Source organism: Ictalurus punctatus, chromosome 10 (genome assembly GCF_001660625.3).
Source record: "Ictalurus punctatus breed USDA103 chromosome 10, Coco_2.0, whole genome shotgun sequence".
Classification (NCBI taxonomy): domain Eukaryota; kingdom Metazoa; phylum Chordata; class Actinopteri; order Siluriformes; family Ictaluridae; genus Ictalurus; species Ictalurus punctatus.
In genome coordinates this window covers 14,846,958-14,862,500 of record NC_030425.2, presented here as the reverse complement: position 1 = coordinate 14,862,500, position 15,543 = coordinate 14,846,958, and the positions used below count along the sequence as shown (strand labels likewise).

Here is a 15,543-nt window from a genome sequence, read left to right as displayed (position 1 = left end):
TACAGTGGGCAAAGGAAGCTAGAAATAAATCTGAGTTACTATGTAACAACTCAAACATAACCAAACTGGATTTTTAATATTACAATATTGAATTTGAAATATTTGGGGATTTAAAACAAACAAACAAAAAAAGACAACAACAAAAAAAAGCCAGTGAGATATGCCTTATGCGTTTGAAGATTAAATGATCTTAGGAGATGAGAAGTAGCTGGGTTTTTTTTAAAAAAAAAAGGATGTAAGGATAGCATCATTATCTTGGTGGATCTGTATGCTCTGTATGTGGTATAACTATCATATAGGATTGTTTTCATGACGTCCTATTTTGCAGAATTGTTGATTCTGGTTGGTCAGAAGGATTTTTTATAACTGCAGCTCTGACAGTAGTGCAGCTTCACAGCAAATCAGAGGTTTGTATTAAAGTACTCGTTCTAATATAGTATTACTTCTTTCATTTTTAACTTTCTTTAACAATTAACTACACGAGAGAGAGAGAGAGAGAGAGAGAGAGAGAGAGAGAGAGAGAGAGGGGGAACAAAAAGGGGCTTGTGAGGGAATAACCATTTATAGCTATTCATGGACACAAACTAGTTTTGCAGACATTCCTGTAAGATTAACTGTAACTATAAATAGATATAAAAGTATGACATGTCATTCTTTAATCAATATAAATGTGTTACGTGTGTATTGTTAGTGGTATGAGCCATATAAAACACATCAGGATGTGCTGTTAAAGGAAAATAATTCACTTTGGGGTGATAACAGTAAATCATATAATGTAATTATTAATTATTTTCCCATAACAGCACACCTGTAAGATTTTAGTCCTTACTACCATTACACGGTAATATGATTTGAGTGGCTCTTATGCAATGTATATACATTGCATTAGCAGGTTTTTCTCTCCTTTTCATGTTTTAGCCCACATTCACCACAACTTAAACAATTATAAATTTCCTCAGCTTGTTACACAAATTTTATGTATTCATTTTAAACATCACACATTTTTCATTTTACAAGTGATTAATCCGTCAATTAATCAAACAATCAAACTTTATCTATCCCCAGCCAGCAGTTTAAAGCTGGATATATTCATCAGCAGGAATAGTTTTATTTGAACTACACTAACCACATTAACCACACTCCACTAGTCTCTTGTGTTTCATTTTTCCTTTTGGGAAGCTCGAACAAACGACAGCCTGACTACAGCCATTCACGGCTCAAAACAATATATGACAACTTGATATCTGTTTATAAAGAGACGTACAGGACCTCAGAGGAACTCCAATTATTTTGGCACACATGTGTCCAACTCCCTGAGAGCCAGAGTATCTGAGCCAGAGTCTCAGAAGAGACCTGCTTTGTATTGCTTCAAAGAACTCAAGCCCATATATCTAAGGAACAAACACAATTCAGTTAGGATTGGATTTGTGTTCTTGATCTTAATAAGTAATTTGTCCTGTTTTGATCCTAAAGCATTATTTGTGGTCATAATTAAAGGGCAAAACCAGACATATGAAACCTGACACTTGATTAAAAAATATAGACTCACAAATATTCCTTTTCCAGCACGTCTGCAAAATCAGATCCAAATCACATACTTCTATTTGAAATTTGTATTTTAAACTATTCTTAAAGTGTTATTTTTAAAAAAATGTTGCTTAGGTGGAAATGTGAAATTGATGGAATTGTTAATAAAAGCTCAAAATGCTACATGATGTACCTTGTACTCAGGGTTAGGGATCATGGGTGGCTCCCACTCGCCGTCCATGTCTTCGTCCCAGTCATCGGGCTTCTTGGCATCAGGATCAGGAATGTTCTCGGGTTTATCCCAGTCCTGACACAAACAACACAGAGCAAGCAAGGTTGGGATTTAAAGAAATGTAATAATATATTTTGGGCAGCTAACAGATTAAAACAGAGCCTTGATGGACATGGCAGTGTTTAGCTTTTTTTTGTTTGTTTAACAATCTCTTGCATTTTAGATCAGCTTCAGGTTTGTTCAAGGACCCCTTGCTGCCAAACCAAAAGTTCAGGGGGTGGAGTCAGACTTGATCAAGCTCCTCCTACCTGGGTGGAGTTGAACCAAAATTCAGGGGGTGGAGATAACTTCAGGGTGTTTTAGGGAGCGTGTCTGGTGTTCTGTGTTGTACAGCATCACATGAGCTAGGGCTTAGAGATCAGGTCAAGTTCCACCCCCTTGGTTCTGCAGCAAGGACTATATCAATTTGTTAGCCTATTGCACAGGGTAGCAAATTATTGCTGGTCAGAGCACCTATTTGTGCCAATATGAAAAAAGTGGCTCGTGTGATGCACAATAACCATAACAACGCTCTTAAAATTCCTAGTTAGTATCGGCTAACTAACTAGCCTAGCTATTCAGTAATAAAGATCAGGGTAACTCTGATGAGGAGGGTGTTTGCCTTTCCTGTAGTTCTTGGGGATGAAAATCAGGAGAAATTGCTCTGCTTGTGTGACTTTACTGTATGCAGCCACAGTTAAAGTGAGAGGTCACATCACATATTGGTGAATGTCCCAAAAATAGAGAAGTTGTTTTTTCGTTGGAAAAAAAACACTGGAATACTGGCAATAAAATATTTTCAATTCAACATTCCATAAATCTCATATTTGCTCACAAACACATTTTTTTAATACAGCACATTTTCCTCAATGCTTTAAGTGTGAAAGCAGCTCATAAGTACTTAATACATAATGTTTAATAATTAGGAATTTAGATGTATGAATTTATGTACAACTTGTCTGAATTGCACTCCTGGCTGAGACTAACCTCTGGTTTTGTGTCCTCAGGATCGTCGATTTTGGCGCGGTCGTCCCAGTCCTCAGGCTTCTTTGCCTCTGGATCCTTGATCTTTTTGGGAGGAAGGAAGTCCCAGTCCTCCTCCAGAGACCCCGACTCCACTTTCTCATTGTTGATTTTCACTTCGTAGGTCTGGTCGGGCCGCAGGATCAGTGTGTACAGGTTTGTGAACTCGTCATCCTGATAAGAGAGAGAGAAAGGCGCTACTCAGTAATTCCATTAAACATATCTTAAAGCTTTGCAAATTAGACAACTGAATCACTGATTCACAAATTTCAGTGATCCACAACCTTTTCAGTAAGGAAAAACAAGAACAAGAACAACAACAACAACAACAACAGTTGTTCATTTTCTCCAGTGCTGCTGCTATTTTGTAATTATTGTTTATACTGCTTTTTGTGTACACAGCATGTTTTATAATCGGTTTAATGTTTGTGAGTAGTAATCCACATATTGTGGTTTATTCTGAAGGGAATAGTTCACAGGGCACTTGAAAAGGAGTTAAACGGCAATAGGAGGCATTCAATCCTGTACTCATGAAAAACATTTACGTCCAAAAGGCATTTTTAAGAGACGGACCAACAGACACTATGCCCTGAGAGTCTACTCACATATATTATTTGGAATACAAAAATGGAAGCAGACATTTTTCTACAAATCTAAGTTAAGGTAAAAAACATTTTAAGTAACATTTTGTAAAAATAACTAAAAGGAAGAAAAACAGGAGTGATGCAAAAAGTAACCAGTTCCTTGTTTTTAATCATTAACACAGGAATCAGCCCTGAGCCCTGTTTGTAGTACATGGACTGGATTGGTGAAGATCTGACACGATCCTGTTCTTCATTGTCCGTTCTTTAAAGCTTTGCATGACTTGTTACCAAGACAACAAGTATGTCAGCTGAAAACCAGGCTCAATGTAAACAAGACTAAATCAGTCTTCAAATTATTTATGAAATTCTTTTTTTTGCTCATTTCTGCTCGTCTTAAAAATGCCCACAAGCGCAAACAACCTTACAGCTTAAACGTTGTTTGTGTGTCATATGTTATGCCTATGGACAGATTTTTTTATTAAATTTATAGCATGGGGATAAATATGAGACACTGCCATTGCTACCTATAGCATTATTATAAGCATAATTGAACTACTGCACCTTATACACATTTTTCTTTGATATGCAAAGATGAATTAAAACACTGACACAGATTTATTAATTCATGAAATTAAAATAGGACATTGCACTAAATCTAAACTCTGCGTAAGCATTACGATTCCCGTTAATAACATTTCAAAATAAACTTATGCATGTTTTGTTATAATATGTGCAAGAACAAACACATTAGCCAATTACTGACTCACAGATCATGGGTTTGAGTTTCAATGCACTTGTCCTTTCAACTCATTCTGGCTAATGCAATGCAAGTTCTCAAGTACATTAAAAAAAACCCAAATGACCCCAAAATATGATTAAAAAATACCTCATCTGAAATACCTCATCTTAGCTTGTTTTTTTGTTTTGTTTTGTTTTTTGTGGTTGGGGATGTGGTTTGTCATGTGCGAAGAATGGGTCCCTTGAGTCATGCATTTGTAATTACTTGTATTTATAAATTATCCTACTAAACAAAGTCACACTAAGTGCAATGTGTAAATGAAACTGGCTTGGGGATTTTTAAGTAGCATGGGGTATAGAATTATGATATTTGTTCCTGTTTGTGTGTCAGTAGGACACTTTTGGTTTGGTTTGTAAAAATGGTGTCAAATTGTACTCCAAATACCCATTACCATCATTATCGTTACTGTCATTGTGGTACAGCGAACGTAAATGACATTTTTACTTCCAGAACATTCTCAGCTCTAAAGCATGTGGTTATTTTTTTTGACAATATTCCCTCTAAAAAAAAATATGCTAGGTAAGCTGACTTTTATAAATGTATTATGATTCATCACAACAAATTTAGAGTATTGTTAAATACAGTAACTCACTTTGCATCGGATGTCTTTCTTGATCAGATGGTTCTGTCCTTTGTAGTTAAAAATGACGTGCACTTTCTTGGTGCTGTAGCCACAGATGTCAGGACCTAGTGAAAGCAAAAATAATCCTCCATTTTAGGAAAAGAAAAATATTTATGCTTTTTACTTGAAACGATTATGAATAATTAAGCTAATGTGCTAATCAACAGATCCTCACACAGGTGTAATGAGGTGGTGAGCGTCATAGTTGTGTGTCATCACAGCTTACCAAACATGAGGTAATACTGAGATTCGCCATGCATGTCAGCCTGGTCCAGATCAGCTGGGAAGATTTTTACATAGCCACCTCCGCAGTCGATTTTCTGCTCGTGTTTCACTGTGAACTGAATCACCAGAGGTTTACCTTCATTGCTGAAAGGCTCAAACCGACTGGACAGGGCATAAAAGCGGGCATCCTGGCTTGTCTGAAGACCTTTGGTACAAAAAACAGCCGAATTCAATATCAGGAAAAGCTATAATATACAAATTTGAATCAGTGGTGAATGTAATAAAGGTGACTAAGTTGCGTAAGTGCTCACAGTCAATTTGCATGGTTCTCTCTTTGAAAGTGAATATATTTGCTTAGACAAAGTCATGAAATGTCTGAGTGCAGCTGGACGAAAATGAAACTTCACCTTTGTCAAGCTCAGCATCACCATAGAACTTTCCTGCAGAGAGTTTCCACTGTCCATAGTCTGATTTGTGCTTGGACTCCAGCCATCGACTTTTAAATCCTTCTGCAAGAATAAAACACATTTTATGATGTAAAAAATATGTGGACGTGAAAGCCTCCTCCTTATTTATCCTTACCGCAGCCTATAAATAAAAACCAAACTCTAAGGGTTATATTTATTAAGAATTTTAGAGCACTGATACTTTTGTTTATTTATTTATTTTGTTTTATGTTGTGGGAAAAGTCTAGAATGCAGATCATTTACTCACATATAATTTTTTTTTATTTTAAAGCCAATCAGCTGGATTACGATGCAATTATCTCAACTGATTAACCTAATGGATATTGAGGTCTATAAGACATGACATACTTAGAATCAGCTAATTTATATTCCGTTAGTTATAATATTTCCCAGGACTGGAGGGTCGAAATGAGTGAAGGAAAGCAAACAAGCGCTAACGTTACCTCCATCCAGAAACTGCTCCTTGAAAAACACCGTCGCGTCGACAGTGATACCGACAGCAAATACGGCAAAAAGTGCAAGGGAAATTTTCATATTTGCACCTGTATATCGAGGTAATTTCTGACAGCCTCGGGCGACAAAAATGAGCGAGTATTAAAAAGGTAAAGAAGGGAAATGTGCCTCCGTCAGCTATCTGTTCCTGCACAGATGGCTGCAGTTGATTGGTCCGACGCTCAGCCAATCAGAGGAGACCACGAGTTAAACGGCAGCGTCGCGCGCAGAGACAGTGGGTGGTGATGTAGCGCCGGCCCATTAAAAATAGTATTATTACTATATTATTAATAACAATAATCATATTTTGTGTTCTGGTCTTTTGGACTTCTGGTATCTATTCTGTTTTATGCGTTTTTTGTGAGATTTCGTTATATTTTATATTAAGTTTTTTTTTTCTGTAGCCCAATCAACGGTTAAAAAGCTTTATGTTCCATAAACATGCGCTGTTCATATTGTAGCTAATTTTTTACTGATCAATAAGTTCATTGGTCTGTAGTAACCGATATGTTCTACTTTTAGATGCATGAAAAACTTATGAAAAAATATAAAATTAAATCATGTATATAATGTACAGTGTATATAACATATATAATATATAAGTCCACAGAAGTAAAGCTCAAAGGATAGTAAAAGGGAAAAAAAACCCGGCACATACAACAGAAACAAACTCGAGTAACAATATTGTGGATTTACTTCCGCAAGTCATATGACGCTACTTCCGTTGTCCGGACGCTTTTTTGGTCGTTATGGTTAACTGGAAAAATCACAGTTCGACTTTTTGTTGTTGTTGTTGTTGTTTTGTATATTTTTTTAAGACAAAAAATGTTTAATTTAAGGATACTGTAAAATATGTATTAGGTATTTTCTTATCTGAATGCTAATGTTGCTGCACAATCATGTGAGTTGTCGTGATAACGGGAACCAAATTAGCTGGCTAGCTGAACTAGTTAATGTTTTATCCAAAAAGGAAATGTTTTATCCAATTAGGAATATATCGAATGAGCGACATCGATAATGACAGATAAACATAATCCGTCACTGTCAGTTAGCTAACACTAGTCGGTAATTAAAACACAACGCAGTATTTCTATACACAACTAACTATCTAGCATATCGCTGTAGTAATAGTACTGTGTGTGGAAAAAAACAACAGTATTTCTTATTTAAAATGTGGACTCGTGGAGGCATCCGCAGTTCAGCTCTGGACAGGGCAAAGGCTCAGCTCTCTGGACAGAGAGTCACAAACAGCGGAACATTAAGGGTTGACAAAAGAGAAAACGTGGTCAGTGTAAGTAACTCAGCCTCATAACTCATCTCCTGCTGCTGTGGATGGTCTCACATGCATGCCAGGGTGTTAGGGTTTGAAATTTTCACGGTTTGATAAACCTAGTCTAAAAATATCACACAATTAAAACCACACAAGCCATCGGTGAAAAAATTATTACTAAATAGTTGTACAAAAGTATTTTTACACATCCTTGTATAAATACCATAAACAAAAGGCAACAAATATCCCCCAATTGTTCTTTCTTAGAAAGATGTTTGATTTAGAAGATATAATGAGAGTTATTTATCTGTAAAATCTCTTACACACTCTGTATTTATCGCATTGTCCTTTCAATTGGAAAGAGAGAGCGGCTTTAAGGAGAGGAGGCATGCTGAGCCCCCCCAAAAAACAATCCTAACTAGCATGACAGTGTGCATCACTGCTTAAGCAAAAACCTAAGAAATTAAGAGCTGCTGTTGTAATCCTAAAGACTGTCCTGTGCTCTTATTCACTCGTATTCACAATAAACTCCTATTGAACAATTTTTCAACCCACTTTCAATACTGTTTCACTTTACAGTATACTGTACTGTTGTAGGAGAGGAATGGCTTATAATCCCACTCTCTGGGTTTCCTTTTTTCCTCATGTGGTCACAGGGACCTCACCTCTGTTGCCTCTGGCTTTATTAGTGAACCAAATCTACATCTGGATCTCTATAAAGCTGCTTTGTGAGAATATCTGTTAAAAGCGCTGTACAAATAAAATGGAATTGAATTAAATGAATTGCATAATGTGCTTCCTTTGTCAACAGTTGAACCTTTCTTGTGTTCTCAGGCCAGCTTTGGAAAAGTCCTGCAATCCAGACAGATGCCTGTGCACAGCCTAAGTGATCTCTCCTCACGCGCTGAAAGTGAAAAACAAAATTATCATGCTCATCCTGATAAAACACAGCCAGTAGAACAGTTTGGCATGGGTGGTGGAAGTAGATTTTTAAAGAAGAATGCTAACAGACAGTCATCTCCTGCTGACACAAGCGAGGACAAGTTCATCCCTCAGCGTGGCTCACAGAGTGTGGCACTAAGCAGACTCGCGCTGATCGAAGACCGCTTCAGAAATCGTACAAACAGCAAGCTTGGCATAGACACTGTTGCAGACCACAAATCCAGTCTCTCTGTCCAGTCCAGCAGTGAGCTGAGTGCCACCAACAGGAGCCATTTCCTTAAAAAGAAAGCATCCAGTCCTAACAGTCAGAAGGAGTCTGAGAGGCCACATACAGATATTTGCATGGGCCCTACACACTCAGTGTCTCTTATGCAAAAAGGTGTGAGTGTGGACAGCGATGAAGAAGACATGCGTAAACTCCTAGGAGAATCCTTTGAATCACCAGATGGAGTCAAAGACATGAGACAGACAGAGACGAGTCCTCAGCGGGCTGTTAAGGTAAAGCTACCTTTGCAGTGAATACTATACTTGCGCTCATCTAGATAGATTGCAAAATGTACAAGCAATATATACTAAATTGTCAAAGGTTTGTAGACACCTGACCAATCACACTCATATGTGCCTGTTGAACCTCTCATTGAAGATTTAGCCCCCTTTGCTGTTATAACAACATCCAGTCTCCTGGGAAGACTGCTTGGCTGTGGGGATTCGCTCATTCAGCTACCAGAGTATTATTGAGGTCAGTCAGTGATGTCGTGTGTGGTGGCCTAGTGCACAGTCAGTGTTCCAGTTCATCCCAATTCATCCCAAAGGTATTCAGTGGGGGTGAGGTCAGAGAGCTCTGTTGAGGTTTGTGCAGGCCAGTCACGTTCTTCCACTCCAAGTCTTGGCAAACCATGTCCTCATGGACCTTGCTTTATGCACAGGGGCATTGTCATCCTGGTACATGTTACAACATACAAAGACATTTAAGAAAAAAACCACATATAGGTGTGACGGTCAGGTGTCCACAAACATTTGAAGGTTGGAAATATAGTGTATTTCCAACCTTCAACTGTCCAGTTTGGCTGAGCCTGTGATTCTTGTTTTTGGCTGACAGGAGAGGAAACAAGCCATCTCAAGGTTTAACATGTTGTGCATTCTGAAATGTTTATTTGTTCATTGTGGTTGTAATGTGTGCTTATTTGAGTTACTGTAGCCTTCCTATCAGCTCAAGCCAGTCTGGACCATTCTCCACTGACCTCTCTCATCAACAAGGCTTTCCTGTCAGCAAAACTGGATGGAAATATTGTTGGTTTTGCTTTTTTGCAACATTCTGTGTAAACTCTAGAGACTGTTATACTGTTACCCGAAATTCTCAAACCAGCCCGTCTGGCACCAACAACCATGCCACGGTTACTGTCACTGAGCTCACATTTTCTCTCACTTTTTTCCCTCTGAGTATTGTAAAGAGCTTCTTGTTATTTATCTGCTTGCTTTTTATATATATATATTTTCTCATAATGTTTTTCCATATACACAGACATACAGGAAAAATAGTAAAGAGATTGACGTGCCTGCTCCCGAGCATAAAGAAAAGCAGCCAGTTCAGTCAGCATTCGCAGCACAGCATTATAAGAGCCCCTCTCCATCACCACTGTCATCTCGTAAAATCTCCTCACCCAGCAGGCTTTTCTCCCAGAAAGCTGACCTCAACTCGTCACTGTCCTCAGCACCAGATCACAGTGAGATTAGGTCCCTCGAGGAGCTTTTCCTCATCGCCTCTGATCATGATGACACGCAGAGTGAGAGAAGTGTGCTATCTGATGGTAAGAAGCAAAATATACACTTTCAGCATTAGTCCGTAGCTACAGATGAGTGACAAATTATGCTCACAAATTTTACATTCATGGAACCATTCTTGTGCTCTGTGGATGGGGGTCGGGTTATCCTGGAAGAGACCACACTCTTCAGAATAGAATTGTTCCATCATAGATGATCTGTCGTAAGAACTGAGGGGACAAGTAAATTGCCAGCAAAATAAATTAATGCCTCCACAGCATAATAACCTTTAATTTGTCACCTGTTTGTAGGTCAATCAAAATAAAACACATCAAAATTGAATACTGTTTGATGTTGATCCAAATAAATTTCTCATTAAAGGGATAGTTCACCCAAAAATGGATCAGCTACTCACCCTCATGTCGTTCCAGACTATCGTTCAGTGTCGGAACACAAATTAAGACATTTTTAATGAAACCTGAGATTTCTCTCCTTCTGTTTACAGTTCAATAACCAAAACTTTCAAGCTCCAAAACATTCATAAAGGCATCGTAAAAGTAATCTGTGTGAGTCCAGTGGGTTAATCCCAAATTTATGAAGCGAAACAAATGCTTTGTCTGTACAAAAAGACTAAAATTAAGTCTTTATTCGCAAAATATCTTCACTTCTGCACTTCCTGTGGACTCTTTTTGTCCGCTCTCGACAAAAAACGTCTGCGCTTGCGTCAACACAACGAGCATGCGTCATGGTTCTCTCGTGAACGTGCATCAGAGATCTATGCTGAAGTGAAGATATTTTGTGAATAAAGACTTAATTGTAGGTTGTTTTTTTTTGCACACACACACGGTATTCATATCGCTTCATAACATTGGGATTAAACCACTGGAGTCACACGGATTACCTTTAAGATGCCTTTATGAACTTTTTGAAGCTTGAAAGTTTTGGTTACTTGAACTGTAAACAGAGGGACAGAAATCTCTTGGCGTTTCATTAAAAATGTCTTCATTTGGGTTCCGAAGATGAACGAAAGTCTTATGGGTTTGGAATGACGTGAGGTTGAATAATTGATGACAGAATTTTCATTTTTGGGTGAACTATCCCTTTAAGATGTGTTTATTGATCCGTTAGATAGAATAATAATCACCTGTAAACCTTTAAACATGATTACTTTCACAGAATCCTTGTGTGCCTTCTCAGTATTTGCATCATGATACACAAATTTGAAAAGATTTATAAATGACTGAGGTCTTTATATTTTATATGATATTTAGGGCGATAGAACCAAGTTCATTAGAAAATGTTGCAGTTCGGTACAAACAAAAACATCCATGGGATTGGTCAGAATTCCTTCAGGAGCGGAAGGGAGAGATTTAAAAAAAAATAAAATAAATCAGGTTTTAAAAACCTTACACCGTTTAACATTAGTGTATGCTCAGTTTTGCTGAGAACATTTGGAGATCACTTTTGGCTTGCAAAATAAACAAAACAGGCAGTTGTTTTTGATTGTTCATGTTTCCACACCACTGCAGATTTCAAGTTAAATGTGATGACGCTAGACGATTTGGCTCCTGATACCCTTAATATAGCTGGATTATCAAAAGAAAAGGTAGACCCAAGATCATATAATAATATATTATTAGTTATTCTGATATAACAATGTAACACGTTGTGTTTGGTCATACACAGTCTGACGCAAGTCCCCGGGAGCTCAGTATGTTCTCAGCCGGAGAGATCCTGCACAAGCCTGTGGAGGAACCAGCGTGGTACGAGAGTGACTTCGAAAGTGAGATCCAGACCGAAATGGCTCAGAGTGTGGACGACATCTCCGAGCATCTCTCTGGTGGAAGTGAACAATCCTTTGTAGCTTCTGAGCCTCAGTCTCTCTCAGCTAAATCAAACGGTGATGATGATTACACGCTCTCAGGAAAGCCTTCCAAGTCCGAGAGCGTCCATTACAGTAGATCTGAGTCCAGTTTAAGCCACAGCGGATGCTCTGACACCCCGTCCTACTCCAGCGACGCCACGCATACTCACACCAATAGACAGAGTCCCGGTGTCAGACGGCCCAAGAAGGATGCCACAGTGCAGACGCAAGCAGAGGGACTCGCTTATATGTGGTCTTCTGGTAGGTCTTTAGTTATTCCCCTTAAGTGAATGTGCTACAGAAATAACTGCAATCAGATGCACAAGAGAGTTCTCGCTTAACTTACAAGCACATAATTGGGTGACTAGTTGGTCAGTTATCAATTTAAAAAAAAAAAAAAAAAAAAATGAAATATCCACAATTTCCACTTATCCCAAATGTAGCCAGTCAGCCATTTATAATATTAACTTCTTTTTTTTTTAGGTACTGAAGCTAATAGTTTACTGATGATGACAAGGCTAATGAAGATAAGTAATGGAAGTTTAGCATTGTCCAGAGTTTACCAATGGTGGAACGATCCCATTAAATGTATTCATGGATTTAATGCAGAAATTGCCAATTGTTAAATAACAATCATATGAGTGAAGAAAAAAAAACCCTTTGGGCGAATTGCAGGAAAATAATATAATGCCCAATGTAGGGATGTCACGATACCAAAAATCTAGTAGTCCGTACCGATACCACCAAAAGTACACGATACTCGATACCACGGTGTAGTATAAAAAATAAAAAAAATTAAAAATTCATTAAAAACTCTCCTGGAGGACATCCTCCTCTGGCTGATACTGAGAGAGGGAGAGAGAGAGAGAGAATATGAATGAATATGAATGAATTGTAGTTATCAAACACTGTCTGACAATGATTGGAGTTGCACTGTTGAATGCAAGCGCGCGCGCACACACACCTTATACTCTGAATGCAAGCATTAGTTTAAATTCACTGATATGATGGCAGGCCAAAAAGATTTATTAAAAGCATGAACATTTGAATAATTATTAGTGACATTAGGCTACGTTTAGCTGACAGGACACGGGCTGAATGGCAATGCATGGTGGTCCATTAGGAGGTAGTCTGTAACACTACAATGCGTTAGCGTCGTTAACAGATAACTGTCTGTCGCAAACATTACATGGAGCATAACGTTAGCTGGTTTCACGGCCACAATGCAGCTGCCTCAAACAAACATAATATAGGAACGTCTTTCAGGTGCTTCGCCAAATTCTAGGTGTTTCCTCGCTTAGTTTGAAATGAACGATAGCATCCGTAAACTTGTTAAGCTAAGCTAAACTTCTGTAGATTTTCCCGTGTGCTTGTAGGTGTTCCTCTTCTTCTTCACCACTTGTGGCCCGACAAAACACTTGCGCGTATTTGCTGCCCCCATCAGGTCCGGAAGAATCGCAACCTCGGCACCTCCATTAGAACCGGTTCCAACACTAGTGCAGAAAAACAAGTACCGTCACGTTTTAAGAATGATGGTACCGAAGTATCGGTTCTCGTGACATCCTTAACCCAATGCAAAGACAGTTACTGTTAAGTTTGTTTTTTTCTTTGCAGTAACAGCACATCCCAAAGTGTTTTTTCCTCTTATACCACAGCAAATTATAATTGAAATTTTTTTTTGTAATTAAAGAATGATCAGTCTGAATCCATTTATAGATGCACTGAATATTGTAAATGCTCATGAGACACGTTAGTTCCTGTTATCACTTACGTTGCAGTAGCTATAAACAGTTGCTCACGCACCAGCCTCTACAAGTTAATAACACAAAATGTAGCTGGTCATGATACCAAGAAACTGGAAAGCACAAACTCCTGGCAGAATACTTCAGGACACTTCTTCCATAAATGTTAAATGAACATCTCCTTACAGAAAACATCACCATATAATCTATTACCTGTTTTTATTTGTGAAATAACTGAGAAAATGTAATGTTTTTAAAATCTGTTTATTATTAGGCTTACATTATGTTGTGTGTTTGCCACAATCCCTGTGAATTAGTTGTTACTACAGAAAAAAGTGCATTGAGTTAACAACCGTCAGAGCTGCTGTTATAGAAAACTAATCAATCAATCAAAGGTGTCAGATTTGATTATTTAAAAATGCTATATAGTGTGTATGGTATACAACCAGGGGATATATAAAACGAGTGGATATGTGACTGTTTCCTGAGCAGGTCAGGCTGTACTGGGCCCATCAGTAGGAATGTCCTACACGGATCCAACGCCTGTGGCGAGTCACATGATCAGCACTGGAGCTATGGAAGGTAGGAGACCCCAAAAGCATGCTATCTTGTCATTTTCCATGATTCAGTTGCACAGCATTTCCTGTGACACATCAAATACACACAGTGCTGTTACTCTGATATTTGAGGTTCATACTAACCAGGCTAGTTTCCACCTGGAAGCTTTCAACCCCGCAGTTTATGAACACAGCTGTAGACTGAACATCTGTGGGCTCTCTTCTGTCCTGCAGCATTAACGGCGTACAGTCCTGCTGTGTTTGCTCTGAACGACATGCTGAGGCAGCAGCTCACACTGACCAGGAGCTTCATCAAGTCCAGCCGGCATTTACACCAAGCCATGCTTGAGTCCCTGGGGCCCCCCGACTACAGATACACCACGCTGGAGGACACGAAGGAGGTAAAGATCTCTTAAGAAGGTGACTTTTTTTGGTGAGTGATGAGGAGAAATTCGCAAATATTTTGTTCACTTGACTGTAATGTCTAATTCATGCAGATGCAGTGTGTAGACATTTAATCCTTGCTAACTGGTTTCAAAATTTGTCATTAATCGACATGGGGCTGATGATGTAATTAGATATTCCCATAAATTATGTCTCAATATGTTTTCTGTCAGTATCACTAAGCATATCACAGATATTTCAGGATAAACATTAAATCTGTTTAAGTACAAATGCATTACTATGTTACTGACGAACCTAAATATAGGGAGTCATGAAAAGTCTTGTATTGTGAAAGAGGTAAAAATATTTCTGCCATGTCACCAAGTGCTAAATCTAAATCTAATTACATTTGGGAGTGTGTTCCTAACTGGATCTCTCTCTCTCTCTCTCAAGTTTATCCGTTGTAACAGGCCTCCTAAGCTGACCTTGGAGGATGCACTGGAGGAGGTGTTGCAGGAGATGAGGGACTATCACTATATTTGAAGTGCACATTTACAGAATTGTAGATCTAACAAGCTGCACAAGGAGAAGCTCTCATTCACATACTCAATGCTTCTATGTAATGCAAAATGCAGGTTATTTTTTTAAATTGTTACTTCTGTGAGGTTTTCTATGGTGATTTTTTCCTATGCTTTAAAAGCAACAGTTAAAGTATACTGCATAAATGAGGTAAATGGAATTCGGTCTGGATAAGGGCTTCTACCAGATACCGTAAACGTAAGCAACATTTAGACACAAGCAGGATGATGCTCAGTGTCTTCAGCTAAATGAGGATAGGAAGGTCAGTGTTGTTCATTTAACCCGATGCAAACTGGAGGCTACTCATATAATCAGGGTGAGACTTCACAAGAATTATGTACCATACTTTTTGTGTAACATTTCATACATTGAATTGTTTGTTTATTAAAATATTTCTACATGAATTTGACTCTTTTCTCAAATGTTATAATGTA

At 38.3% G+C, this 15,543-nt stretch overlaps 2 protein-coding genes across 4 annotated transcripts in view; one reads left to right on the top strand and one right to left on the bottom strand.

Moving 5' to 3' along the window:
* Positions 1-6,155, bottom strand: part of calr3a (calreticulin 3a) — a 7,392-nt gene extending 1,237 nt beyond the window's left edge. The window contains 6 exon segments of the mRNA NM_001200182.1: positions 1,721-1,834; positions 2,786-2,995; positions 4,797-4,891; positions 5,053-5,256; positions 5,459-5,560; positions 5,962-6,155. Of these exon segments, the coding sequence (NP_001187111.1) occupies positions 1,721-1,834; positions 2,786-2,995; positions 4,797-4,891; positions 5,053-5,256; positions 5,459-5,560; positions 5,962-6,052 (816 nt within the window). The 5' untranslated portion in view covers positions 6,053-6,155.
* Positions 6,156-6,654: 499 nt separating this feature from the next.
* c10h19orf44 (chromosome 10 C19orf44 homolog) lies at positions 6,655-15,513 on the top strand. Of its 3 annotated transcripts, none has more exons than XM_017478269.3 (9): positions 6,655-7,301; positions 8,115-8,720; positions 9,745-10,030; positions 11,513-11,589; positions 11,670-12,108; positions 12,331-12,435; positions 14,082-14,171; positions 14,381-14,547; positions 14,984-15,513. In XM_017478269.3, exons 1-9 carry the CDS (start codon positions 7,182-7,184, stop codon positions 15,071-15,073), a joined length of 1,980 nt encoding a protein of 659 aa, XP_017333758.1. In that variant the 5' UTR covers positions 6,655-7,181; the 3' UTR covers positions 15,074-15,513. The 3 variants fall into 3 exon arrangements, with proteins under 3 accessions (XP_017333758.1, XP_053539102.1, XP_017333759.1); XM_053683127.1 differs by having other exon boundaries at positions 6,658-7,301; positions 12,331-12,378; XM_017478270.3 differs by lacking the exon at positions 12,331-12,435 and having other exon boundaries at positions 6,721-7,301.
* The last annotated feature ends 30 nt before the right edge of the window (positions 15,514-15,543 follow it).

Bases quoted from the DNA above. Each gene is read 5' to 3' on its own strand.
- c10h19orf44 (XM_017478269.3), top strand. From the start codon at position 7,182: ATGTGGACTCGTGGAGGCATCCGCAGTTCAGCTCTGGACAGGGCAAAG. The intron at 12,109-12,330 runs GTAGGTCTTTAG...TTTTTTTTTTAG, and splicing joins CGCTTATATGTGGTCTTCTG to GTACTGAAGCTAATAGTTTA. The intron at 14,172-14,380 runs GTAGGAGACCCC...TCTGTCCTGCAG, and splicing joins CAGCACTGGAGCTATGGAAG to CATTAACGGCGTACAGTCCT.